The 26629-nt window shown below is 40.3% G+C and overlaps 1 protein-coding gene across 4 annotated transcripts in view; it reads right to left on the bottom strand.

Annotated features, from left to right (window-relative positions):
* EPB41L4A (erythrocyte membrane protein band 4.1 like 4A) overlaps nt 1–26629 on the bottom strand; it is a 97834-nt gene that overhangs the window by 42507 nt on the left and 28698 nt on the right. For all 4 annotated transcript variants that reach the window (XR_014556080.1, XR_014556081.1, XM_083702330.1 and 1 more), the window contains exons 3-10: nt 18487–18591; nt 13541–13592; nt 12971–13049; nt 10995–11092; nt 10264–10384; nt 6475–6562; nt 4526–4614; nt 3633–3696 (exon numbers count right to left, since the gene is read on the bottom strand). Coding sequence is in view for 2 of the 4 variants with exons in the window: in XM_083702330.1 (XP_083558456.1) it covers nt 3633–3696; nt 4526–4614; nt 6475–6562; nt 10264–10384; nt 10995–11092; nt 12971–13049; nt 13541–13592; nt 18487–18591 (696 nt within the window). In the remaining 2 variants the exon portion in view is untranslated. The remainder of the gene's footprint in view (nt 1–3632; nt 3697–4525; nt 4615–6474; nt 6563–10263; nt 10385–10994; nt 11093–12970; nt 13050–13540; nt 13593–18486; nt 18592–26629) is intronic.

The following is a 26629-nucleotide window of genomic DNA, read 5'->3' as shown; positions in this document are numbered from 1 at the left end:
CAGACCAACACGGCTACCTATCTGTAAGCAAAAAACATGTTTCACTTCAATCGCTAAGGAGACACAATCAATTCAATTTAAATTTTCAGGGAGCGACAAGACTAAATTATTTGTTCCCTTGGAGGCCATGCCACATGGTGTAATCAGTAGGCTACTCTTTATTTCCAACCTAAATTGGATCTATGGTAAGGAATAAAGGGTCTGAAGCGGTATGGTAATATGGGTGGGTGTTGCCTGCCTGAATTAAACCTCAGCTGAGTAGCTCATTGACCACAGGTCAATGCAAGATAGCTATTAGCCAAAGCACAAATTCCCTCCCTGATATTGCATAACTTATTGCTTGTTATATTTTCTGTTGCAGAAGCATTCTGTTGTAAATGCTTCTATGAAATATTTGAACATACTTGGAAAACCAGAACTTAAGCTCTAAAGCAAACAAGCTTTAATTCCATTCAACAAAAGACAGAGTACAATAAGGAAGGTATAGGTTTCAAGAGGTTTCACAGAATCTGCCAAGATACAGCAAAATGGGAAACTGAAAGGAACATACTGTCAAACTTCCTCTCTTCTGTAGAAAAAGAAGGGGTGTGGAAATGTGGAAGCGGCATGATTATAAAAAGAGAAAGCTCTCAAATCTACCATCACATTTATAAATATTTCCCCAAGTTAATTCACAGGTCAAGCTCCTTTATCTTGGTCATTGATTATCTACATCCAGTGACTGCAGAATTGGGTTCTGCCAGCCTGAAGAGATAAAATGTCCTTTTTTGCACAGAATAAGTGCAATTCATACGGAGAGACTAAAATTCTACTTTGGTGAAGGTTTGCTGCATCTCCGGCTTCTACAAGCTTGAATCACTGAGGTTTCCACTATAAAAAGCAACAGATTGATTAAATTTACCAAAGAATCTCAAACAAGATTATTTATTGTATTGCCTTTTTATATTTCTTCTATCTGTCTTGAGGTTTTGTTTTGCTTTTTGCTCATCTTCCCTTCTCTCTGTTGCTGAGATACTATGGTGGCCTGCACCTCAATCCCAGTTGCCAGGCTTCCTTTTTGATGCTGCTCATGCATTCAACTGTATCAAAAGGAAACATGACGGATGAGATAAGGTGATAGCAGCAACCAGGAAAAAGCAAATTGTAAGATTGGAGCAGCAGGTCAGGCACTGGTCCTGGCTCACCTGACCACTTAATTAAATAGCCCTGTCATTCAGGATGGTCATGCTGTCAAACTGAATTAACAAAGCAATATGTTCTAGCTTTGGCTTTTGTTTGCTTAGCTAACCAAAATAAAATCCTATAAACAGCTAGATCCATCATTACCCTGAAAGTTTCCTCATTAACATGTCCCACATTATATAATATATCTAAGCAAGACTTTAGTTATTAAATCTACTTTGTGGAATTGCTTGTCTTTTTTCCATTATCTCTAAGTGAGAGTTGGATAAGGGTTTTGAAATTTTCATTGGTGTTTTATTTATAATTTAATTTGCCTGGAGGAGAAGCTATAAGTAGCAACAGCTTCCCTCAGATAATTATAATGTGAAGTTTTATCACAGCAGGAATACAAAGTGCTAAATGCAACAAACTGTTATCTATTTGGTATTATCTGGAGAATAACCTACATTCCCCAGTCTTTGTCAGTCAATATCAGCCTCCACTAACCAGATGATGGCTAGCGATTTTGGACTCTGACTCCCATCAGCCCAGTAAGCAAGTCAAAAGGTCAGGGATGATGAGGACTATAGTTCAATAATACCTGTATGGCACCAGATTGGAGAACACTGATTTATATTCAAGAGATATTCAGTTTAAGATCAAACTTTGTTTAAAGACCTTCCATTGATTTGACATTTAAATTCCTCAAAAAAATTCAACCGTGCAACATAATTTCTGAATAGGTTATTTAGCAGAACTAACAAATGTATTTAACCAAACATACTGCGATAGGATCAATGCAGATAGAACCATTAACCATGGTTTTGGAGATAGGCAGTGAACTGTAAACTCTTGTACCTGGACTGCCCCCACCCCCTCTACTTTTGTTCACAATGACACCTGGCACCTGAATAAAGGCATTCCTTGACAGATTTCCACACTGGGCCTTAGTCTCCCCATTTAACCAAGGTTAGGATGATTTTAACCGGCATTGGTAACTTTGAAGCAGAAAGTAGAATGGGTGGGACAAACTGGTGTGTGGTTCAGGGAGGGACACACAACCCCAACACCCAGTCCCAATTTCTAACCAAGTCTCATTAGTTCAGTGCAGAAGACATTTTTAAAAGACAGTAAAGTGTACACAATATTTTGCATCCTTGTTCTTTGAAATGCTTCCTTAACAGCATTCTTGTCAGAACTTGACATTACCAAATGCTGTCAGTTCTTTTAAGCACAACAATGAGCTCTCATTTTAAAAGCCCAGTCAGTCACCAGCCTTAAAACCAAAAACAACAATGTTTCTTTTCTAAAGCTTCCCGATTTCTCATTCATCTGGATAATTTCAAAGCATTTACCAACAAGTATCTAAGGTAAGAGGGACGCAGGTGGCGCTGTGGGTAAAACCTCAGCGCCTAGGGCTTGCCGATCGAAAGGTCGGCGGTTCGAATCCCTGCGGCGGGGTGCGCTCCCGTCGTTCGGTCCCAGCGCCTGCCAACCTAGCAGTTCGAAAGCACCCCCGGGTGCAAGTAGATAAATAGGAACCGCTTACTAGCGGGAAGGTAAACGGCGTTTCTGTGTGCGGCTCTGGCTCTGGCTCTGGCCAGAGCAGCGATGTCACGCTGGCCACGTGACCCGGAAGTGTCTCCGTACAGCGCTGGCCCCCGGCCTCTTGAGTGAGATGGGCGCACAACCCCAGAGTCTGGCAAGACTGGCCCGTATGGGCAGGGGTACCTTTACCTTTACCTTATCTAAGGTAACTGTGGCAGCACTTCCAAGCAATCTAATCTACGCTGTGTTAACAGATGGCACAGATAAAGTCCCACTAGTCTAGTCCAGTTCACACATAATGCTAGGGCAACCATGGTTTACTGTGAGCAAGCAAATGTGCAGCCTCATAGGAAGGATATTGCAGCTGCTTTGCTCATCCTCTGGTCATTCCACTGCTATACTATACTATGCTAAACTAAGCCATGGCTTAGTTTAGAGGCTGAATCCTAACTCTTGGGATGGCTCTCTGTAGACAAATCATGAGCTGCGACCAATCTCCCCTAGAGAAGCCTGCATGTTTGCTTGTTCACACTAAGCCATGTTTTTGTTTAGCATTGTGTGAATGAGGTTGACCTCTTCTAAGAACTTTACAACATAAGCCCCTCAAACTTAATGGACAACAGAAAGAAGCCTGATGGTGAACGCATCACTTTTGTCCCCCAAATGGTTCTCCCCTCTCAATGTTACAAGTAGTATTAGTAAAGCAGATAATTTAAAGATAATTTCTGACACAAAGACCAAGCCTTTGTGTGTGTGTGTGTGTGTGTGTGTGTGTGTGTGTGTGTGTGTGTTGTGTGTTAAAAATCACTTTGTAACTATTAGTTAGATACAAATACAACACAATCCTATTCATGTTTGGTCTAGAGTGGTTAGGAATACATGTTTATTAAGCATTATTTTCAAGCTACAAAATATAAACTTACATCTTTTCCCAGAACTCTGAGCTCAAACTGAGTTTCCTTGAAGTGGACTTTTGTAATTCTAGGCCTAAGTGTTAGAAAAACACACACAAAAAAATACATGAAGATTAAGCCAACAGATACATTAAAAAATTGGAACGGTTGAAGGTTTAATGACAAGTATATTCATTAATGAATTAGCCAGTCTAGCTATGAAACATGCAAGCCAGTAACGATTATCATATAAGTAGAAATATCAATCAACAGCCTATTTTACTTCCCTACAGCAGATATTCAAGAACTGCTTTCTTTTGAATGAAGTGTTGCTAGAAATGGCTCCCAATTAAAATTTTGCAGGAAGCATGTTCATCACTAGTGAAGTTTCTCTTTTTTCCAATTTGTAGATTGGTAGGTACCCTTTAGGGGGAAATATTTAAATGCACTCATATTAAACAACTCAGCCAAATACAAACACCTCCCTCTCTGAACAGATGGACTGTTTCCATTCATAGATGAGGCTAAGACCCAGCAGAGGTTCCTGCTGCGCTAACTGGAAGCTCCTGAAGGCAGAAGGAAAAGGAAATATTTGGCACACTTTCCTTCCCTTGTAGCCCTCTGCACATCTTCCCACAATGTTCCAGAGGAACCCCTAGCCCACTGGAGCAGCTGCTTGCAGTGCATATGCTATTAAAGGAGGAATAGAGGAATTGACAAAAATATGTCTTCACCCTGCAAGAGCACCAGTTAGCAGAGCTCCACCAAAGACAGGGTGGACCCAACCCATTGTCTCCATGTTTCCAGTTTGAAATATACGAAATTGCTCTATGTAGAAAACATTTATAAATGGAAATACACCATGCAATCTTTGGTAATCTTTTTTTAAAAAAACTGGGGGCTACAAGATAGATAATACTTACCAAAAATACTTCCCAACTTGCTTTTTATTCTTGTAGACAACCACTCCTACAGGAGTCAACCCCAGGAAGTACTCTGATTTGTTTTCACCCTGCAAAACAGTTTTAACATTATACACATAGACACACACATACATTTACAGAGAGCTTCCTGTCTAAAAGATGAACTGGAGCCACTGTGAAAATAGGCACAATGAATGTTCCTTAAGCTGATGTAATGTGGTGGTTAGGAAAGGACATACAATGCAGTATGACACTGAAGATTCTTTTTCTATGTCCTGCATATTGAAGGAACTTTCAGCGTTAATATTAACAAAACTTCTGTAGCTCTGAGCTACTAATTATCTATTATGTCTCGTTACTTTGAACTTTTTAAGGGCCTTACTCAGATTCTCAGTGTTGCTTTCATATTTCCTGCCCGAACACATTCTTTGTAATGAAACCCTTTTATCTTATAACAACACTTAGAATAAATCCCTTAGATTTGTAACCCATATTATTCTTCCAGCATAGTTAATTGCCTTTTATATGGAAATGCAACCACATTCTTTCATAGAAAGGCTCCTTAATCCATGGTTCTCCTAAGTATGTGTTCCAATGGATTTAGACTCCACTTTTTTAAAAAAAGAAGAGCATGGGATTATGAAATAGAATAATTAGTGTTTTGCTTTCTGTGGTGCCAGTTTTCCCTAGCCTTTTAAGGGCAATTGTTTTGAGGATTTTTCTACAATCAAGCAAATATATACGTTTTATGAAACAAATAAATAAATTGTTGACATTGTTGAGGACCCAAAGAACTGCATAGCCAAGCCCATGTGCCAAAAGGAGCTCTCATTGTAGGGCAAACTCCTTTTGAAACAAAAACAGCAGGTTGTGATATGGCACCGAAGCAAAAGATGTACATACAATTTTGTGTCTGTGTGTATCAAGGCAACTACATTAACTTCAGTGGCAGGTTCAATCTTTACAATCTGAAGAGCTGCATGTATTCATTTAAGCCAAGGGCTGCTGAATTGCAGCTCTCTAGATGTTGCTGAAGTACAGTTCCCATCATTCCTGCCCACCAGAGATGCTGGCTGGGGCTGACAGTGTCTGAAGTCCAAAGACATCTGTAGGGCCAAAGGTTAGCTACCTCTGATTTAAGCTCCGGTGCTGGCAAGACATTACAGCAAGACATTGCCTGGGGCAACTGTCAACGGTTTAATAATAATAATAATAATAATAATAATAATAATAATAATAATACCCCACCCATTTGGCTGGGTTTCCCCAGCCATTCTGGGCAGCTCCCAACATCATCATCATCATGTGATAAAACATAAAACATTAAAAACTTCACTAAACAGGGCTACATTCAGAAGTCTTCTAAAAGTCAGATAGTTGATTATTTCCTTGATATCTGATGCGAGGGCATTCCACAGTGCAGGCGCCACTATCGAGAAGGCTTTCTGCCAGGTTCCCTGTAGCTTCACTTCTTGCAGTGAGGCAACTGCCTGAAGGCCCTCAGAGCTGGACCTCAGTGTCTGGGCTAAACAATGGGGGTGGAGAAGCTCCTTCAGGTATGCAGGGCCAAGGCCATTTAGGGCTTTAAAGGTCAGCACCAACTCTTTGAATTGTGCTTGGAAAACTACTGGGAGCCAATGCAGGTCTTTCAGAACCGGTGTTATATGGTCTCAGCAGTCACTCCCAGTCACCAGTCTAGCTGCCACATTCTGGATTAGTTGTAGTTTCCAGGTCACCTTCAAAGGTATCCCCATGTAGAATGTATTGCAGTAGTCCAAGCAAGAGATAACCAGAGCATGCACCACTCTGGCAAGACAGTCATTCATTCATTCATTCATTCATTCATTCATTCATTCATTCATTCTAAATTTGTATAGTGCCCTTCATCCAAATATATCAGGGTGGTTCACAGCATAAAATATACAAAATACATCAAAAATGCTACTTACATAAACAGGATGAAGATCAACTCCATACATTTCAAGTGTTTTTGCCACTCCTAAGTAATTCAGTTCTACCTCAGCCGGAACTTGCCCCCTGTTTAATATAATAAAATATATTTTATAAAGTACAGAAAAATTATTTTAAAAGTTATGCTTGCCAAAATACTGACATAGCTGTTTCGTACATATCCCGTTGAACATGCAGATGATGTAACATATGAGGCCCCCCACACACACACCCTTAGCAAAATGTTCCCCTTTCCCCCTTTGATGGAGAGAAGCTGTGCACCAGCATCTCTGAGCATTTGTGTGAAGTCTGCCTCACAGTTATATCATTTGCATGTATGCCACAAACAACATATGAACCAGGGCATGAACTGACTCTTTCTGAGGCTTATTTGTACGCTTCCCGCAGGTAAGGGCTTTCCAGGGAGCTTCAATCTCCCTTAACTATTCTGCTACTAAGTCTTATAGCAAAATATTTCACTTAGAGTGAAGATTTAATACTGTTTGTGAGAATACAATTATCCAGAGATGTGTTTTAACCAGATATATTACAGGCCGAAGATGACACCAAATTGTGAAGTCCCGTTTATTTAACAGAAATTTTTATACCACTTAATTGTAAATAAAATCTGGAAGGATCCTGAATAAGTGCTGCAGCACACATATTAAGATTCTCTAAGAACCATCAGATCCAGGGCTTTTTTTTCCAGCCAGAACTCAGTTTCAGCACCTCTCAGGTGTTGGGTGCCATTGCCATTATATGAGAACAAAGAGAGGCATTCATGGTGAGTTGTGGCGCCTCTTTTTCTAAAAATATATAGCACTGGTCAGATCTATACCTGAATTTCTCGCGTGATAACACAGAATTTATCATTTAATATTACTTCAAACTGGGTTGTTTATTGCATCAGAAAAGCCTTCAAAATGGTTTTCATCACAGAATAAGAACATTCATTTTGCAGCACATTTGGTAAATGTGACTGAAAACATTCCTTGCCACTATCCCCTGCCCCCTACCCTCTACTTCCTCTCCTTCCCTCTCCCTGGCTTTTATATTAAGGAAAGCTGTTATATACCATATTGGCCCAAATACAGTGGTACCTCGGGTTACATACGCTTCAGGTTACAAACGCTTCAGGTTACAGACTCCGCTAACCCAGAAATAGTACCTCGGCTTAAGAACTTTGCTTCAGGATGAGAACAGAAATCGTGCTGTGGTGGCGCTGTGGCAGCAGGAGGCCCCATTAGCTAAAGTGGTGCTTCAGGTTAAGAACAGTTTCAGGTTAAGAACGGACCTCCGGAACAAATTAAGTACGTAACCAGAGGTACCACTGTATAAGCCACACTTTTATTCCCAAATCCGACCATGAGAAGTTAAAGCACGGCTTATATTCGCGACCTTATGGCCAAGAGTGCAGGGCAAACAGCGCCTGCCCCGCACATAGTTTTCCATCCTCTCTCCCAAGGCCGGGAAGGGAGAGAGTGAGGAAGGGGAAAGGCCGCTGAGAACAAAGTGTGGCTCCCCCCACCCCCCATGCAGCCAGGAGCAGCGAGGGAGTGGCTTACATTCAGGTATTTTTTCTTTTTTTCATTTCCCCCCTCCAATTTTAAAGGTGTGGCTTTATATTCGGGCCAACACGGTATTTCCAGCTTGCCTTCTACCCAAACTGCTGCAACAAGTCAGCTGGGGCAGATAAGCCCCTAAATGACCACTGCAACTTGCTGCACCCCACATTGCACAGTAATTTATGAATATCAGGTGGGTTACTTAAACAGATATCCTCACAATATTGTCCAAAATTAGCCTCACTTTTCATTATTAGTAAAAAAATATTCTGCTTTGTGTTAGGTTTTTTAAATTACTCATCTTATATTACACTCATACATGAGTTCCTAGTGATCCTTACTTATCAGGAGAACAACATCCTAATTTCAGGAACTGGGTCCCCACAGCATTTAATGCATTCCAATTCCAAGAGTGAAAAGACCCAGGAAGCTAACAGGCTTAAAATCCTAGTTACAGATAGGTAGCCGTGTTGGTCTGCCATAGTCAAAACAAAAAGAATTCCTTCCAGTAGCACCTTAAAGACCAACTAAGTTAGTTCTTGGTATGAGCTTTCGTGTGCATGCACACTTCTTCATATACACAGGTTGATGGACTTCCATTTCATGCGGCTCAATGTGGTGCCTTCCATAGTTCCAGTTACAGATAGGTAGCCGTGTTGGTCTGCCATAGTCAAAACAAAAAAAATTCCTTCCAGTAGCACCTTAAAGACCAACTAAGTTAGTTCTTGGTATGAGCTTTCGTGTGCATGCACACTTCTTCAGATACACACTTAAAATGCTAGTTCAATTTAATTCTTGTTTTGGAGGGGAAAGAGGGAAGATTTCAAAATAACTTGTCAAAATAAGGTTACATTTTTCCGTTAACCTTTATAAATAGCATCTGTATTCGCAGTATGTTTCAACACAATGTAATGCCAGTGTTTTTGCATAGAATCGCAAGTTTTTGCATAGTTTTGCACATCTCACCAGATAGTTCACCTTATTTTTCCATTCTTATATATGAATAAATTCTTTAAAATCTGGTTTTCCAGCTCACAAATTCTGCCCATCACCCATCCCTCCTAATCAAGAGACATCTCAGCGTTTTTCAGCTTCTACACGTTTTGGCATTCAGTTCTGCAATCATCTTATCAAGGAGGCCTTATCTCTCTATTCATTTGGCTCTACATTCCATAACTTAACCACCTGACTCATCGCTCAAATATGTTTTTCCGTCTCTCCCCTTTTTGATTAAGACATGCAAGATTTTACGAAACAGCTATTGCTGACGGATGAGCTGATAAATCTTATAAATTATAAACACTGACAACCTTTCATAAGTTAATTCTCTTGCTGATGTCTCTTTTTTCTTTCTGCCATATTTTTCTTCCTGTGCTTCTGCATCTATATAACTTTAAGATTCTCCTGCCTTCTATGTCTACCCATAATGTAAAAAAGTAAGATTAGCCTACTGGATAAAAGTCAATGGCTCATCTAGCCAGGAATCCCAGTCTCACAGTGGCTAACCAGATGCCCATAGAAAGCCTACAGGCTAGACATGAACGCAACAGCACTCTGCCCACCTGAAATCCCCACCAACTAGCATTCAGAAGCATAATACCTCCAACCGGGGAAGCAGAACAGAGTCATCATGACCAATAGCCATTGATAACCTTGTCCTCCATGAATTGGTGTAATAGCGCCTACGGTTGTAAGCTGAAGACATAGAATCATAGTGTTGGAAGGGACACAAGGATCATCTAGTCCCAACCCCTGCAATGCAAGAATCTCAGCTAAAACATCCATGACAGATGGCCAACCTCTGCTTAAAAACCTCCAAGGAAGGAGAGTCCACAACCTCCCGAGGGAGACCATTCCACGTTGAACAGCTCTTACTGTCAGAAAGTTTTTCTGTATGTTTATTTGGAATCTCCTTTCTTGTAAGCTTGAAGCCATTGGTTTGAGTCCTAGCCTCCAGAGCAGGAGAAAGCAAGACTATTCCCTCTTCCATACGACAGCCCTTAAGATATGTGAAGACACGTGGTAATGTACAAAGGAGACAAGATGCCAGAATTAAATGCATTGGTTATATTTATGACCATTGCAGAGAAAAACAGCTCATAAGAAAGCAGATTTAAAACAACAGTCAATAGTTCGACTCACAAAGGAACTGCTTCTTCAACGCCCTTTTCCTTGTACAGTTTTATTTCCCAAGCAACGTTAGTATATAACCTGAATTCTTACATTAGAGTTTTGTGTATCCGTTCTACAGCATCTTCTAGTTCTTCTTTCTGGTCTGGAACAAAGCGGTATTCCGAAACATAACCTGCAATATGCTTGTATGGATCATAGTCTCCAAGTTCAGCTGTATTTAAAACAAATTTAAAATATGTATTCACTTTCTGACATATTTTACACAATTTTATTTTATTTTCCTACTTTGCTGGTTGTTAAATATATTTTCCCGCTTAATTCCTAGTAACAGTATTTTGTATCTGTGAACCCGATTTATGATATTCAGTGTCTCCCTCAGCCCTCATAAACTTCAAAGTATGATCACTGTAACCTCATGAAAAAGAAGAGGAGATGTGGACACTCCCATTTAAAACTGGAGCTCTAGCAGTGCTTTTTTCCAGGGCGTACTCAAGGGTATGTAGTACCAGTACCTCTTTTATAGCTGTTAATAAGTGTGGCACTTACTGTAACAGCTTCATGGTGAGTACCAGCACTTACTTTTCTAGGAATAAAGCACTAAGCTCTAGAATGAAGATGCAAGAGTGGGAAAGATTGGATCTTAGTGATGTCTCTCAGCTTTCAACTATTTAGCATGTTTTTTTGTATCGTAGAATTGTGGAATTCTACGATACAAAAAAACATGCTAAATAGTTTGTAATTTGTAATTCAGGTTTCTAAATATGACCAAACCTAAACAAAATCTAGCATTTATGAAGGGAAACGCAGTACAAAGCACATACCCTGTATTGCATATGCTCCCAGCTGAGCAGCAATGTTGACTTGGCAAGGCAAGCGACCTTGCAAAACATCCTGCTTCACCTGTAAAAAAAACTGATACCTAAAACAAAGACAGAAAATAGAAGTAACTATACAAGTATAAGGATCCTAACATACGAATATATTGCCGTTGCAGTTTTATTTGAAAGGAATATTGCCAGGTTAGCTTGGGAGGGGACAAGCAGCAAACGCCACAAACTGGATGTTAAGTTTTGTTTCCTTTGAATATCTCAAATCAAACGTAAATGGAAAAGCTCGCCCAGCATGTAAACTGTGACAAAGCATGACACATGCCATGAATGCACCGCTGTGAACTTATGATGACAAAGCTAAGAAGCGGAAGCTGGCACTACAACCAGCAGCCTTGGGCTACATCTGGTGTTCTAGATCAATCTGATAAACAACTTGGCTATCACAGCTTCTTTAAAAGAATCCTGGCAACTGTGGTTCCATAAGGATGCTGGGAATTTGCACAATGCCTTACTGTTCCATAATGTTTTCATTGAGTTGTATCCAACCAAGATCTAGGCAGAGCAGACCCAATGAAATTAATTAGCCTAAGTTAGTCATGCCCATTAATTTCAACGAGTCTGCTCCAAGTATGACTAACAATGGATACCAACCCATATATATATATATCACTTTTCTTTGAACAATGTATAATCCATTGCTTCAAAAACATTTTCCTTTTTAACAAAGCATTTCACTTACGAATAAATGAACTAAACCAGAAATGCTGGTTATCAGGCTTACTGACACATGGTGACTAGATACTTGGGAAAACAGACACACCTCAAGCCATTTGCCAATATGTACCAAGGATGGGGAGCATGGAGCCCACCAGATGTTGCTGGACTCAAGCTCCCATCAGCCCCAGTCAGCATGGCCAATGTTCAGGAGCTATGGTTCAGCAGGATCTGAACTGCGGGTCTGGACTAGATAAAACATCTGTACAGTTATCAAACTACTTTTACCAGGGTTAGTGGGGGAGTTTTAAAGGCAGTTACTACACTACAGTGGTACCTCAGGTTACGAACTTAATTCACTCTGGGGGTCCATTCATAACCTGAAACTATTCTTAACCTGAGGTCCCACTTTAGCTAATGGGGCCTCCCGCTGTTTTTGCGCTGCAGCCGCATGATTTCTGTTCTCATCCTGAAGCAAAGTTCTTAACCTGAGGTACTATTTCTGGGTTAGCAGAGTCTGTAATCTGAAGCGTCTGTAACCTGAGGTACCACTGTACTGAAATTATCTCCTGTATATAACCTTATAAACTGCACACTCATCAATGTGTTTGTAGTCTTCTATTTCCCCAATTATCTGGAATAGGGGGCCGGTAAGGCTGTAAGCCTACAGATATATATTACTTAGGAATACATGCACACATTACTGAATTATTGGATATGATGTGCTGTCTCCAATGCAACATGCTTTTGCGCACTAAAAAAAGCGTATTAGTATGCAGACTGCATTCACTATCAGGGCGAAGGTTGCATGTTGAATAGGGCCACTTAAAATGCAATACAATCAGCAACTGATTATCATATATGTTAGAATAAAAACAAAAGCTATGGGGGAACAACAAACTCTCTGTAGAAGTAGATCCATAACGGCAAAATAAAAAGCTGATAACTACTCAAACAAGACAAAAGAAAAAACACTTCCGCAATCAGGGCAAAACTTTGAACACAAACATAAGCAAAGACAAGGGACATGAATAAGCTGAATTTTGAATTTAACTCCATCCCTCCAACACCAGTGAGAGTTAAACATCATTTTCCAACAAGGATTTATAGCAAGAAAATTAAGAGTCTCAAGTTGTTCTCCATCTCTCTGTCTCTCTTTTAAAAAAGAACAGTTCCTTGATGAGCTTATATAGTTATTTTACTAGATACTTTAAAAGCACCTGCTCAGTCTTATTGCTAAGGGTTATTCATACCTTGTGATTTCTTCTTTTAATTTGCATGGATCTTCTGCATAGAATTTAACACCAAAGTACAGTGTGTAGGGTGGACCAGCTATAAAAAATAAGAACATTTAATTGTGTGTGTGTGTTTTAAAGCACACCCTGCAATCCTAAACATAGTTACTTAGAAGTCAATTCCATTAATTTCAGCAGACCTTATTGGAGAAAGTATGCACTTGATTTTAACCTTGGATATGTGACAATGCCTAAGTAGCCATCACATTTTCCTATTCCATGCAGGCCACACAAAAATGGGACGAATGAAAATGAATCAATCCAAAGATATGGAGGGAGTGGCAAAAAATTATGAGAAGCTATGCCAGATGCAATCAGCAATTGATGAGCTTCTCTGTAGCCTTATTTTATCTTCTATCTTCTACTTCCTGACTTGATTTCGACAACATTGGTATTTCTGTGCAAAGTCACCATAGACATAACATTAACCAGACATCTGCAGTCAACACTGTTAGCTTTGCAGATGCAGTATTTTCTATGCCTCTCCATCACGAAACAGTTAATGATTAACCAATTGCATATACATACTGTTTATGAGTTCCTTATGTTCTGTAAGGGTCTTTGCAGGATCCAGCCAGTACTGTGAAAAAAGTAATAGAAACCAGTGTTATTTCATATTTTTATTCTTTAAATTTCTATACTGCCCTTCATCTGAAAAATCACAGAGCAATTTACAAAATAAAAACACAAAAATAAATAACATTGCAACAAACAAAAACAAAATTCCCCTCCCGCACACAGAGAAAGAATTTAAAAGGCCAGAGATTGTTCAATTAGCCAAAGGCATGGGAGAAGAGGAATGTTTTTGCCTGGCACCTAAAGATATGTAAAGTAGGAGCCAGGTGAGGCTGCCTGGGGGAAGTATTCCACAAGTGAGAAGCCACTGCAGAAAAGGCCTGCTCGTGTGTTGCCACCCTCCAGACCTCTCGTCAAGGAGGCATGCGAAGAAGAACAGTCATAGCGAACTATTATAAATACATATGGTTATATAAAGAGACTTTAAAATAAAGGTGTTACCTTGCCCTGAAAAGAATAAGCTAATGTTATCCTAGAATAATTGGAGACAGTATACACCAGCTTTCTATATGGTTATGCGAAAAGTATCTTGCTTGCACCCTGAAACAAACCATAAAGCCTGTTTCCGATATAATACAAAATCCAGAATTGCAGGTCCTGCTGTCAGGGAGCAAATCAGAAGCCATTTCTTTGTTCTTTGTATACCACTAACTATGCTTTAACCACGGCATGCAAACTGAGCCTACTTTTCTCTTCTGTCCTAGATATACACAGAAACAAAAAAAGAATGTGCTTTGTAAGCATCTAACATCTGCAAAGTTTTCCAAAGAAGAAAAGTTAAAATTACAAACTAACATTATATCTGCTTTTACATTATTATTCCATCAGCATCTTTTTGTGAGTGTGTGAAAGCCAAAAGCTTCTCTATACACCTCAGTGGCAGTCATGATTATCTTCATAAGGATAACAAAAAAGCACTGCTGTTACTTATTTTTTTAAATAATTATGTGGCAAATCTATCTTGGCCATTGTATTAAATGAACAAGACACTGTTAACAGAGCATTGTAATGTAAGAAAGGGCAAATCACAATTCATCCTTCGCTTTAAACTGAAAAACTGATTTCAGAAGGAGAGATATACCGTAATCTCCAGGTAGAGGCTGTTAAAAACAGATTTTGAACAACCTGGAAACTCATAGCAAGTGCTTCAGTCCCTTACAGCAATAAGCAATAAGCATCAAGGTGCAGGATCCAAGCATACCGTTTATGAGTACGTGGATATGCATTTTGTTTCAGGCCTTTTTAACGTTAATAATCTAATTGCCAAATCACTATAGGGCTCTATCACAACCAGAAACATGAAAGAACATGTCCTACAATTACAACACCCAGGCTTACCAAAATACACTATCTGCCAGCATGTCCGCTGCAAAAAGTCATGACACTGTGTAATATTTATGAGTTGCTGCAGGCTTGGTACTTATGGCACAGATTTGTTAAAGTGGGCATTTGCCCTCAGTAACAGAGAGAGAAGGGAAGGAAGGAAGGGGCACACTCCACACTAATGGTTTTGGAATGGAAATAGGATGTCACTTAACTACAGCAGAAATTTAATGTGGGAGATTCCCTGGGGGGAAGTCAAAAGTACAGGCAGAAAGCTACAGAGCTACCAGATCCATCTGTCAAACATCTCATTCATAAGAAAAGGAGCCATAGACAAGAAAAGCCACTAACTCAGTGCTACTACCCTAAAGGTAAAGGTACCCCTGACCATTAGGTCCAGTCATGGACGACTCTGGGGCTGCGCGCTCATCCCGCTCTATAGGCTGAGGGAGCTGGTGTTTGCCACAGACAGCTTCCGGGTCATGTGGCCAGCATGACTAAGCCGCTTATGGCGAAACCAGAGCAGCGCATGGAAACACCGTTTACCTTCCTGCCGGAGCGGTACCTATTTATCTACTTGCACTTGACATGTTTTCAAACTGCTACATGGGCAGGGGCTGGGACCGAACAAGGGGAGCTCACCCCGTCGCAGGGCATGTAATTTTTCCTGGTCACAGGAAATGGCATCTTTCCAGAGGGAGGCTCCCTTGTCTCTGTGAAATATTTCTTCTATTCCTCCCATGCAACAACAAATCTGCAAAAAATACCCAATCTTTTCCTTTAAGCCTCCTACCAGAGATGTCAAGCTCTTTAGTCGGAATTTCACAGAAGGCATCAGCTATGTATGATAGCTTTCTAAACCCAAGTCCGCCTCAATTTCATAAAGACTTTGGGATTTAATTTAAAAGAGTAAAACAAGTACATGGGTAAGGGGTGCTAGATCTTAACATTTAATGATGGGTACTCTACAAAATTGGTGAAGCCAGTTTTTAAGATGCATTCAAGAGCAGTGTGCTTTAAACTGTTCCAAGAATAAAAAGACACATAAGCTGAAAATTCCAGTGATATATGACTGTACTTAAGTTTTAAGTGAGCATGGCACTGTTAACATTCTGTTGCTGTGTACTGAGTCAAATTAAGGTCAAGCACTCTGAACTTGTTTGTAAGAAGCCATTAGCTAGGTTGAAAATTATCCATTTTCATGGATGGTGTCAATCATCAAATGCTTCTGTTACTCAGCCTCTCAGACATGATTCCCCCCCCCCCCTTTTCCACTTCCACAGAGAAGATGCTTGTTTAACAGGTCCCTTCTGTTTGCTTATCTGTTACAGATTCATCACACTGCTCTACGGTTTTCATGACACACAAGTACAACTTTGTTCTGCTATTGCACAGTGCTGTGTTTAAACTAGTTCAAACACATACAATTATTCAGGCTTCAACTCGCTTATACATGTGTAATATCATATTGCCAACTCCAGCCTGTGTGTTTCATTAAAATCATTCAATTACGTTCATCAAGCACTGCTTATAGGCACCCACAATCATTTTCATAGGGTGGACGTCACATTTAAGCTAACAAAGGCTGCATACCAGCTAAGTCCTTAATGTGTAATTCCGTGGCTCCTTTTGTTTTGTTAAGGACAGCTAGTCTTTACTGCTACATGTCTCACAGGAAAGGATCTCAAAAGCAAGACCCTGAGATCTGCTTGTCTGCCTGGGAAATTTTAATGAGGAATAGCTATTAAAACACAAATAAAATGTGTAATTATTCTTATTTAATATAGAGGGTGTTTTTTGTTTTTTTTAAAAAGAAAGAAACAGCAGGCATACAAAACTCTATTAAAAAGTTATATTAAAAATCATTAAAGAATGTCAGGAATCTCTGCTTGATTATGGCTTATGTATTCTTAATGTAATACTTCACATTGCAGGACACCTGATTTTTAAAAAAACAATATTTCAGTCAAGCGTACATAATCAAGGTTTGTCTTTGTTTTGTTCAGTAAAATATGTAATTCATCTGAATGTATGATAAAGTACTTGTATGTTTAGTGGCAGTGGCGTAGCGTGGGGGTGCAGGTGGGGCCGGCCACACCGGGCGCAACATCTGGGGGTTAGGGGCACAAATCCACGGGTTAGGGGGCGCAAATCCACGGGTTAGGGGGCGCAAATTACTTGCCTTGCCCCGGGTGCTGACAACCCACGCTACGCCACTGTTTAGTGGAAGTCCTGCACAAGGATTTTTAGTTGCTCAATGGAGCTTCTCCCTATCTCCTACCCCAGTGGCTCTGGGGGTGTCAAAAGAACCCCCAGAATAGAGAAGGGAGGAGAGGGGGAGTGTTCTATTTAGCAAGCCACAGTTGAAGGACACTATTGCCCAATTCCTTGTGCATTTGCCCATGTGCCTGAAGACTCACCCCATTGCTTACCAGTTTGCCCAATCTATAAGGACTTAAGAACAGCCCTGTTCAAAGATTTATATCTCCCAGTTGAAAGTTTGATTGGACATTTCATTAAATTTTTATTAGGAGACAGGTTCCCCGGCCCCTCCAGAAAAGTAGCCTTTTATGCCTTTGGTGTGGCAATTTTAGGGAGAAAGGTTTGTGGGAATGTTAAGTGAAATTCTTCATGGGGCAAACTCTTATCTGACAGAATGCTGGTTTTAACAATTATTTTAATTATGCAATGTATTTTAATTTGTTTTATGTATTTTGTTTTGTAAGTGCTTCAGCTACACAAATAAGTAATATTTGTATTCATTTAGCAAGCTGGAATTTTTGCACAAGTGGAATATTTTAAAGAAAGCAACGTTGAACTCCACCTGATATCTTTACTCCAATCATCAATATCAAGTAAAGAAGGAAATGAAACAATAGACTGAAACTTGCACAAACAGTATGTGTAATCATGGGCAAGTTCTTGATTTTCCATCGCTCATTTACATCACTCCAATATATGATGGAACATTTAATCTTGAGTCTGGTTGAGTCATACCTATCCACCTATACACGCGTGAACATTCACCTCAGTTCAGCACATGTACCTTTCATTCAGATTCCACAAAAAGCTTAACCTAGAAATGACAGGTATCCATTCAACAGAGTCCACCTACCACCTAATACCCTTCTACAAGAGACTTACTAGAGGTGTGGCACCAAAATCATACAAGGGAGAGCTGGTAAGCTAGGGGAACATGTCTAGAGTTTGGCATAGTCACAAATAACAAGTAGATGACAGCTGTAAGTTTACTTTTAAAGGGAAAACTACTCAACCACTAGCTTGCTCGTTTTTTAAAAAAAACAACACACTAAATGTTGTAATCTTGCAGGTAGACCTGACACTTGTTCATATCCATTAGGTCTACTCATTTGAATAGAAAAGACCATTTCTTTTAAGAACTCCAAATAAATAAAGAAGTATTTATTTGCGTATAACCATGACAACTCAATTTAGGCTGGTTTAAAAATTAACTTGCTGACAAGAGTATATGGCAGTTTAAAATATGACTGGAAAGTGGTAGACAAGAAGGGTTAGCTTTAACGCTGGAAAGCCACTGTTGTGCTTTTACTCACCGTCTGGTGACTTCTGTCACAGTAACGCAGTCCAAAGTAATCTATCTCCACGAGGTTTAAATGCCGGAATACGTAGCCTAGGACAACCGACCCTTTCGTTGACTTCTGTGGGAAAGAATGTACAGAGTCTTTTCATACAAGTGGTTCAGTCTTTTGTTAGCTGCACAGTGCCATTCATGCATTCAGTTAGCTTTGTCTACGAAAGGAGGTTGTTTTATTAGTTAGAAACAGCCTTACTGTCTTCGTAACTAAAATCTCAATGACCCTTATATACTCTCTTTAGCTATTTTGCAGAAAGGAGCAAATACACTTGTGTGTTACTCAGCATCGATATTTTGAGAGTCATGTGTTTATGTTATCAAACTGCTATTCTGTGACCTGCCGTAGTCCTGCACTCTAGGTTTGCATATGCATGTCTTCAAAGCTTTGCCATTTCAGTTTGTCCAAGCAGGAAAAAAGGAGGGGAATGGTTTGAGGCTCAACTCTAAGTTTCCGTGTAGGGTTAAAGAAATGCTAGGGCAGGTCACACATCACCTGTTTTCTCGGTGCAACGTAACACACAACTATTTCATGAGCAGACTACAGGCACGCATCACTGTCTGATATTGCTGAGGCTAATCTTTGTTTATGAATCATAGAATTGTAGAGTTGGAAGGGAACCTGAGCATCATCTAGTCCAACCCACTGCAATGCAGGAATATACAGCTGTCCCATACGGGGATCAAACCTGCAACCTTGGAGTTACTAGCACCATGCTCTAACCAACCAGCTGTGCAATGTCCAAGTGTCAACTGCCAACTGGAATGTTTCTAGTTATGGGAACTTTTATCACACAAATGTGGAGAAGTGCAAAATCCAAAGGATAATTATGTAACTATCTGCACCTTAGTCCAGATGGTGCAGACCAGGACTGGAATTCACAGAAACCTAATTTCTCAAGCATTTCTACCACCAGACAGAGAAATAGTTTTTATAATGAGCTAAGAAATTACTTTCCATGACAAATAAATAAATGTTACAGACTAAACGCAAGAGGGAGAGAGAGAAAGAAAGAAGCTGTTTCTAAACTTACACAATCTTCTTCATACTAAAGATCAAACTTGCTAGAGGCTTGCATTCTTAAAGGGAACAAGTTTATTTGAAATACCATCAGTAATGCTTTCAAGAGCGAACAAAGAATTGTTCAAAATGAGTCATAGGGCCATGCTTTATGGTAACAAGACTATAAACCAGAAAGGCAGGTTTCTACCGGTTTTATAAAATGACAGCTAGAACCTTCAGAGAAGATCTAGTTTTCCTTTTGACAGAAAATGAAATTGAACCATTAAAATACTGCAACACACAAATCTGTTTTAAAAGGTGAGACCAGCTTTTATAAAACTCTAAAACAAGTCTGACAAATCAAGGTTAAGTGGTTCTGAGTATTCATACTGCACACAAAATATAAATATGACAAACCCCAGATCTGTAAATGTAGCAGAGGCTCAATGTCTTTAACAGGTGCAAGGCCATCAAAAGTTGACAAGCTCAAATTTCACAACACTAAAACCACAAAAAACACAGTTGGTAAACTCAGAGAAGAGTTAAAAAACATGGTAACCTGTTGCAATCAAGCACCAGCGAAGGCCTGGGAACACAGACCTGCTTTAAGAAGAGACCCAAATGTCACTGAGATCCATTTTCACTAATTGTACTTCCTCAGCTATTGATCCTCCAGATCAGGGTTGGGGAACCTGTGACCTTCCAGATACCTGGAGCTGCAATCCATCGACATCTGGAGGGCCACAGGCTACCTATCCTTGTTCTAAAGTGAGTCTTCAACAAAAAATACATGAACAGAATCGACCAAAGTTCCCTACTTGGCTGATGTGATCTTCCCCTACGAGCCAGATACCCATGCAACTTTCAGCAATACTGCCTGTTCCTACACACAGTTAATCTAAGGCAGGACCAGCCACAAATTGCAGAGTAATTGCATTATGAACCTTCCAGGTATGCCTGGGGGTTGCCAGGACTCCTGTGGTGGCAAAGGGAGGAGTGTGTTTGCATCAGCAGGAGAGAAATTTTGCAAATGGCACCCTAAAGCATATCGCTTAACCCCTTAGTCCTCATTCCCAACAGAAAAGTAAACCTCAGTACACATGATTAAGGTGCTTTTGTTCACTTCATTCCTTGTTGCACGTTCCAGATTTGAGCCTTTGAGTAGGTTCAAAAATTCAGTTCTACAACATACCCACAACTCTTAGTATGATTAAACTTTATGACAGATATAGTTAAGCACATAAAAATAACTGATCTAAGGGAATGATAACAAGGCTAGACCACAACTTGCAGACTGCATGTTCAAGCAAAGAGTTTAAATTTAATAATGGTTAATATTGCAAATATTTACCAAGACAAGGAGCTAGAGCTTAATTAGCTGGATACATGTTCAAACAGAGAATAAACTAATAGACATTTATATGTATATATGTTTCTCCTGCTGGCAACTCGTCTCCCAATATGCATAGATGTTAACAAAGAAAACCGCAGTGCGAATACATCCATGATTAGAATCTGCTTTACACACTAAGCATAATCATTTAGTTCACATTTTCATATCTAATCTCTTACTCCACAATCCAGTACTTAATTTAATTTTGCTAGACCAACCTGGTAGCATCCAGCTGTTTCAGACTGCAACTTCCATCAGCCTCAGCCAACACAGCTGTGAAAATAAATCTAGCCAGATATTTTGACTGATGTCAATATGTCCTGTAGTGTTTTTTAAAGATTGTATTAACGCCTAAAGTGGGGAAGGAACAGTTATCTTAGCTATAGAGTCATAGAAATGTAGAGTTGGAAGGTATCCCAATTATCATCTAGTCCAACCCCCTGGAATTATTTTGTGAGGGGGGGGGAATAAATCAGTTCTGCCTCTTATTAAGTATTTCTCCTTCTTCCAGGAGGTTTGCTCATTATTGAAATATACACAACACAAATATCAAGAGACTTCTTATTTGCTTTCAATAACCTTTCCTTTAACTTGTGAGAGCATAGTTTCATCCCTAGAGGCAAATCATCTACTCCAGAAAAATTCACCAGCAATTAGTAAATGATGGAGAAATGATCCGTCCTAAACAAACCAACACAACGGCCCACTTGGCACCTAATGAAAAACCCAACCAGGGTTAAGGATGATTGAGCAACCGTGCAGGTGCACAGAATGAAAATCGTGTCCACATCACTCCTTGGGATGTGGAGTTTGCACAGTTACATTCCAATCACACTCAGTGGAATTTGTCCCCCCCCCCCCCCCGCTTTTGTATTGCGGCAAGGCACCATGTCAACTCATTTTGAACATCTCTCATTTTCAAAAATGTCCATAAGACACAGAGGATAGGGATGGTCTGTACGAAAAACAGAACACAAAATCCAGATGGAGCACATGAAATGAGTTGCATAGTTCTGTGGGTCTAGGTATATGTAGGAAAGCTACTTAAACACCAGGTAGCTTCCCTACATATTTTTACTTTGAAATGACAATTGCTCTCACATGCATCTCGAGGACTGAGATGCTTTTAATTAATCAACCAGGACCTCAGCTCACTTAAGACTTTTGAATGCTTAACCTCTTGTGATCACGTTCAAGATTTCTTTATTCACAGAGCTAATGAAAAATGCATTACCCTCCAACACTTAGACCAACAGACTCTTGGGGTTAATTAATAAAACGCTCCAGGCAAATCTACCCTTTCTTTAAATGGATTAGGGTTTGTTGTATTCTGTAAACCTTATCAGTTATTTGAATATATTGTTTTATTCAACAGATATAGAAGGAGATCTAAAACATCAAAAAATGCCCTTAGCAGTGAAATACTAACGTTGTTTCGGTAGATATATATTTGATAAATAGACACAACAGCTAATTAATGCCAAGAGGCCCACACACCCATTGATTGTAGGAAAAGAAAACAAACAAGCAAACCTGGGGAGCCATCTAGGTCTACTTTTAATTACGTTTATAGGCTTGTTTTCAGGATACTGTCCATGAATACTTTGTATGCCTAAAGTATTTTTCTTGGAATAAGTTGCAAATGCCACTGACTAAGAACCTTGGTTTGTGCACAGGGCAAAAATAATTTGGGAATGTTTTCACACAGAATCACTACATTGGAGCAGAGTTAGTGAAAGCAAAGCTTACAAAGCAGTCACTACCAAGGGATTCACATGTTTTGCCCTGAAACCAAAGCCTCAACCAATAATCTGGTGTTGAAGTGTGCTGGGATTAGAAATGTGGAGGCCCGGAATTGGGGTGCAAAAAATAGGAGGAATAACATTTTTTCCCCCAGGGGGGTTTTCCAGGACCTTCACATTTCTAGCCAGGAGGAAGTAGGATTTTTCCCATTTCTTTGCCAGGGGATCTCTAATAACAGCTGGAATAGGAGAGGACAGAGGATGAGGAAAGAGCTGCGAGTGAAGGGGAGCCCTTTCTCCATCCTCTAGACCCATTAGGAAACTCAACAACCTGCTATACCTAGTGTGGAAAGTGCAACTGAATGGGATGCAGCTGAGGTCAGCCTAAGGCAGCATCATCCATCCTGGGCCTGCCCATAAAAAGAAAGTGAGTGACGGGGAGTGATGTTTGTTGTTCCAGGAACCATTGTGAGACTTCTGTGGGTGAGTTGGGAGTTTGTTTGGGCCCTGGGTGAGAATTTGGAGGCTGAGATGGAGAGCATGTCAGAAGGAAAATGAGTTGCATCAATGTAACATTTTTATACGTAACTGTGTATTTTTGTAATATTTTGTTTAATTTTTGTCCGTTGTTGCTTCAGTTTTTTGTACACTAAAGATATTTTTAATACATTAGGCGGTATAGAAATTAAATAATCAAATATAATAATAGTTACTGGGACCATTTACTGAAAAAAGTATCACTTTAATTGAAAATTCACAATTTAGTTCTTTCAGCAGGAGTCCCTTATCCCAAACATTAATTTAATATGGATTCATCTGCACAGCTCGGGTGAGACTAGCTTTCCTCAAAGTGATAGTATTTTAACCACCAAATCTGAGGGGGCCCATGAAACACACCAAAACAGAGGGAGAATTCAATTCACTGTGAATCTTATAAATCAAGGAAAACCTGGATTGAAATCCCTCTGACAAAATGTTATGACTACAGATTACTACTTGAAGGAGAAACCTATATGCAGCTACAGAATGTTTCAATCAACGTTCTAAACAGATTTAAAGTAGGAAATTTCATATAACTCCTTTCCTTTAATTATCTGTTAAGAGTCCTTAATTTTGCCGCCTCTTGTTAAAAGGAAAGACTACCACAATATTTGGTCTTAATGGTTCTCTTTTCTTCTCTACATTACTAAATCAAGTATATCAAGGAGTCTTTCTCCACAAGGGCAGATTTAAAGGTAGTAATGACTTCTGCATGATGAAGAGAGGGCACCTACTTACGGAACACAAATATATATAAATAAACTGCGTCTTTATTTTGCAACCGAAGGTCAATAGCTGGTCATAAATTACAGCTTTTAAACCAGGGCATTCCATGCTTTATATGTCTTATAATGTATATAAACTGATGAGACAAAAACATAAATAAGAATTTATCCATTGAGACTGAAGACTGCATGATACAACATGATACATCATGTTAATTAACCACATTTCTCTCTGCCCTCCTGAAGACTGCTTCAGATACACACTTACAAGAACAAAGCCTGCAAATTTACCTAAGTGTGTACACCCTAAGCATAAATTCCATAGGGCTGCTTTTCACTGGTGTACGGCTGAAAGCAGGTTTCTGGAAAACCACAAACATTGTAAAACAGGCTATCACAAACACTGGGGGGGGGGGGGCTAGGCAAGCAAAACAATTTTCCAAGGAAGGCCAAATGTACGTAAACCAAGAAATATTTGCAGTGTATTTTCCAAAAGGAAGCTGTGCAACTTCTACCACAGCAGAATATGCAACTGGCCAGTAGATACATATAAAACAACAAAATATGTTCTTGAAAATGAACTCTAGACATTTCCCCCCATTTAATGCTTACAAATTACCGTATTTTTCGCTCTATAACACGCACCTGACCATAACACGCACATCGTTTTTAGAGGAGGAAAACAAGGGAAAAAACATTCTGAATGAAACAGTGGATGTATCATTTTTGTGCTTCATGCTGTGGCCACAGACATGTGATCTGATGGTGAATTTGGGCTGACCCAATGCAAAAATCCTGAGAATCCCTGTGCATCCATGGTTTGTAACCACGTTTTTGCACCATTGCAGCCCCAGGCAACAGTGGGTGCGTGATTTTTGGGGGGCAGGCTGTAGCCATGGACATGCTATGTGCTCTGATGGTGAATTTGGGCTGACCCAATGCAAAGATCCTGAGGATCCATGTGGATCCATGGTTTGTAACCACGTTTTTGCACCATTGCAGCCCCAGGCAACAGTGGGTATGTGATTTGGGGGGGGGCAGGCTGTAGCCATGGACATGCTATGTGATCTGATGGTGAATTTGGGGTGACCCAATGCCAAAATCCTGAGAATTCCTGTGGATCCATGCTTTTTAACCACATTTTTGCACCATTGCAGCCCCAGGCAACAGTGGGTGCGTGATTTGGGGGGGGGCAGGCTGTAGCCATGGACATGCTATGTGATCTGATGGTGAATTTGGGGTGACCCAATGCCAAAATCCTGAGAATTCCTGTGGATCCATGCTTTTTAACCACATTTTTGCACCATTGCAGCCCCAGGCAACAGTGGGTGCGTGATTTTTTGGGGGCAGGCTGTAGCCATGGACATGCTACGCGATCTGATGGTGAATTTGGGGTGACCCAATGCAAAGATCCTGAGGATCCATGCTTTGTAACCACATTTTAAGTGGGGAAGGAAGGAAAAACAAAGAAGGGACATTAGAGGGGTGTGCAGAGAAGCAGCTGGCTAAGAATGCAGGAGAGGGATTTAACGGGAGGGAGGAAAGAAAGGCAAAAGTTTCCCCCCACCCAAGCCAGCCATCTCTCTCTCTCTCTCTCTCTCTCTCTCTCTCTCTCTCTCTCCCCCTCCCTCCCTCCCTCCTCCTCTCTCTCTCTCCCTCCCCCCTCTCTCTCTCCCTCCCCCTCCCCCCTCTCTCTCTCCCTTCCCCCCTCTCTCTCCCTCTCCCCCAGCAGCAACGGAGCTTGCCTGGAGGGGAGGGGCTTTCCCTGCTCTTTGTTCCGTTTCAGCAAACACAGCAACGAAACAGAGGCAGGTGGGCAGTAAGACCCTGAGGCAGAATGCAGGAAAGCAGCCGCTTCCTCTTTTCAGGTTTCGCTTCTCCGTGCAGCGTGCAGCGCCGCGATTTGATTTTTGCATGATTTTTCGGCTCCAGGGACCACACATTCGCTCTATAACACGCACAGACATTTCCCCTTCCTTTTTAGAAGAAAAAATCTGCGTGTTATAGAAGGAAAAATACGGTAATTCAAATATGATCTATATTCTATGTGCTTTCAGAATCAATAACATCATTTCATTCAGTTGTGACCTTACCAGCAACCTAGCCTGCAGTAATTTTATTAAGCCAAACCATCCTGTAGTTATGTCAAGACCGATTATTTTCATGGCAATGCACAGCTACAAAAATGAGGAAATAGCAGCACAGAAGAGTCCGTTCCTTCTTCCCTCTGTCTTTCCTCTCCCATACACTGCAATTACCAAGTGCCGGCATTGTAAATGCAAACTAAAATCAATGCCACATCAGATTTTATCCTTTACTATTAGGAACCTAGGATGCGACTGCTTTACACCATTGGTCTGTCTAGCTCTGAACTGTCTACACAGGCTGACTGCTGATTTCTAGCATCACCCTCCTTGATTGAACCCGGCAACTTTCACATGTGCTATATTATTAAGTCATGGCACCTTTCCCTGAAAACAGGGCTGAAGCAGGAGACACAAACTCCCCCAGATATCCACATGTCTCCCCACAACTTACTGGCTTTGTGTTGAATATTGCACCTGTAAATATTCTGAGCCTTCATAGCTAGATCACAGCCCTGCCGCATCAATTCACTCCGCCCAAGATTACAATTTCAACATTTTAAATATTAAATCACACACAAATCACACATTAAAATAAATCTTAATATTGAATATCTC

This window comes from Podarcis gaigeae (assembly GCF_964106915.1).
Source record: "Podarcis gaigeae genome assembly, chromosome: 11".
Lineage (NCBI taxonomy): Eukaryota > Metazoa > Chordata > Lepidosauria > Squamata > Lacertidae > Podarcis > Podarcis gaigeae.
The sequence above is the reverse complement of the archived record's forward strand: the minus strand, read 5'-3'. Positions and strand labels throughout refer to the sequence as shown.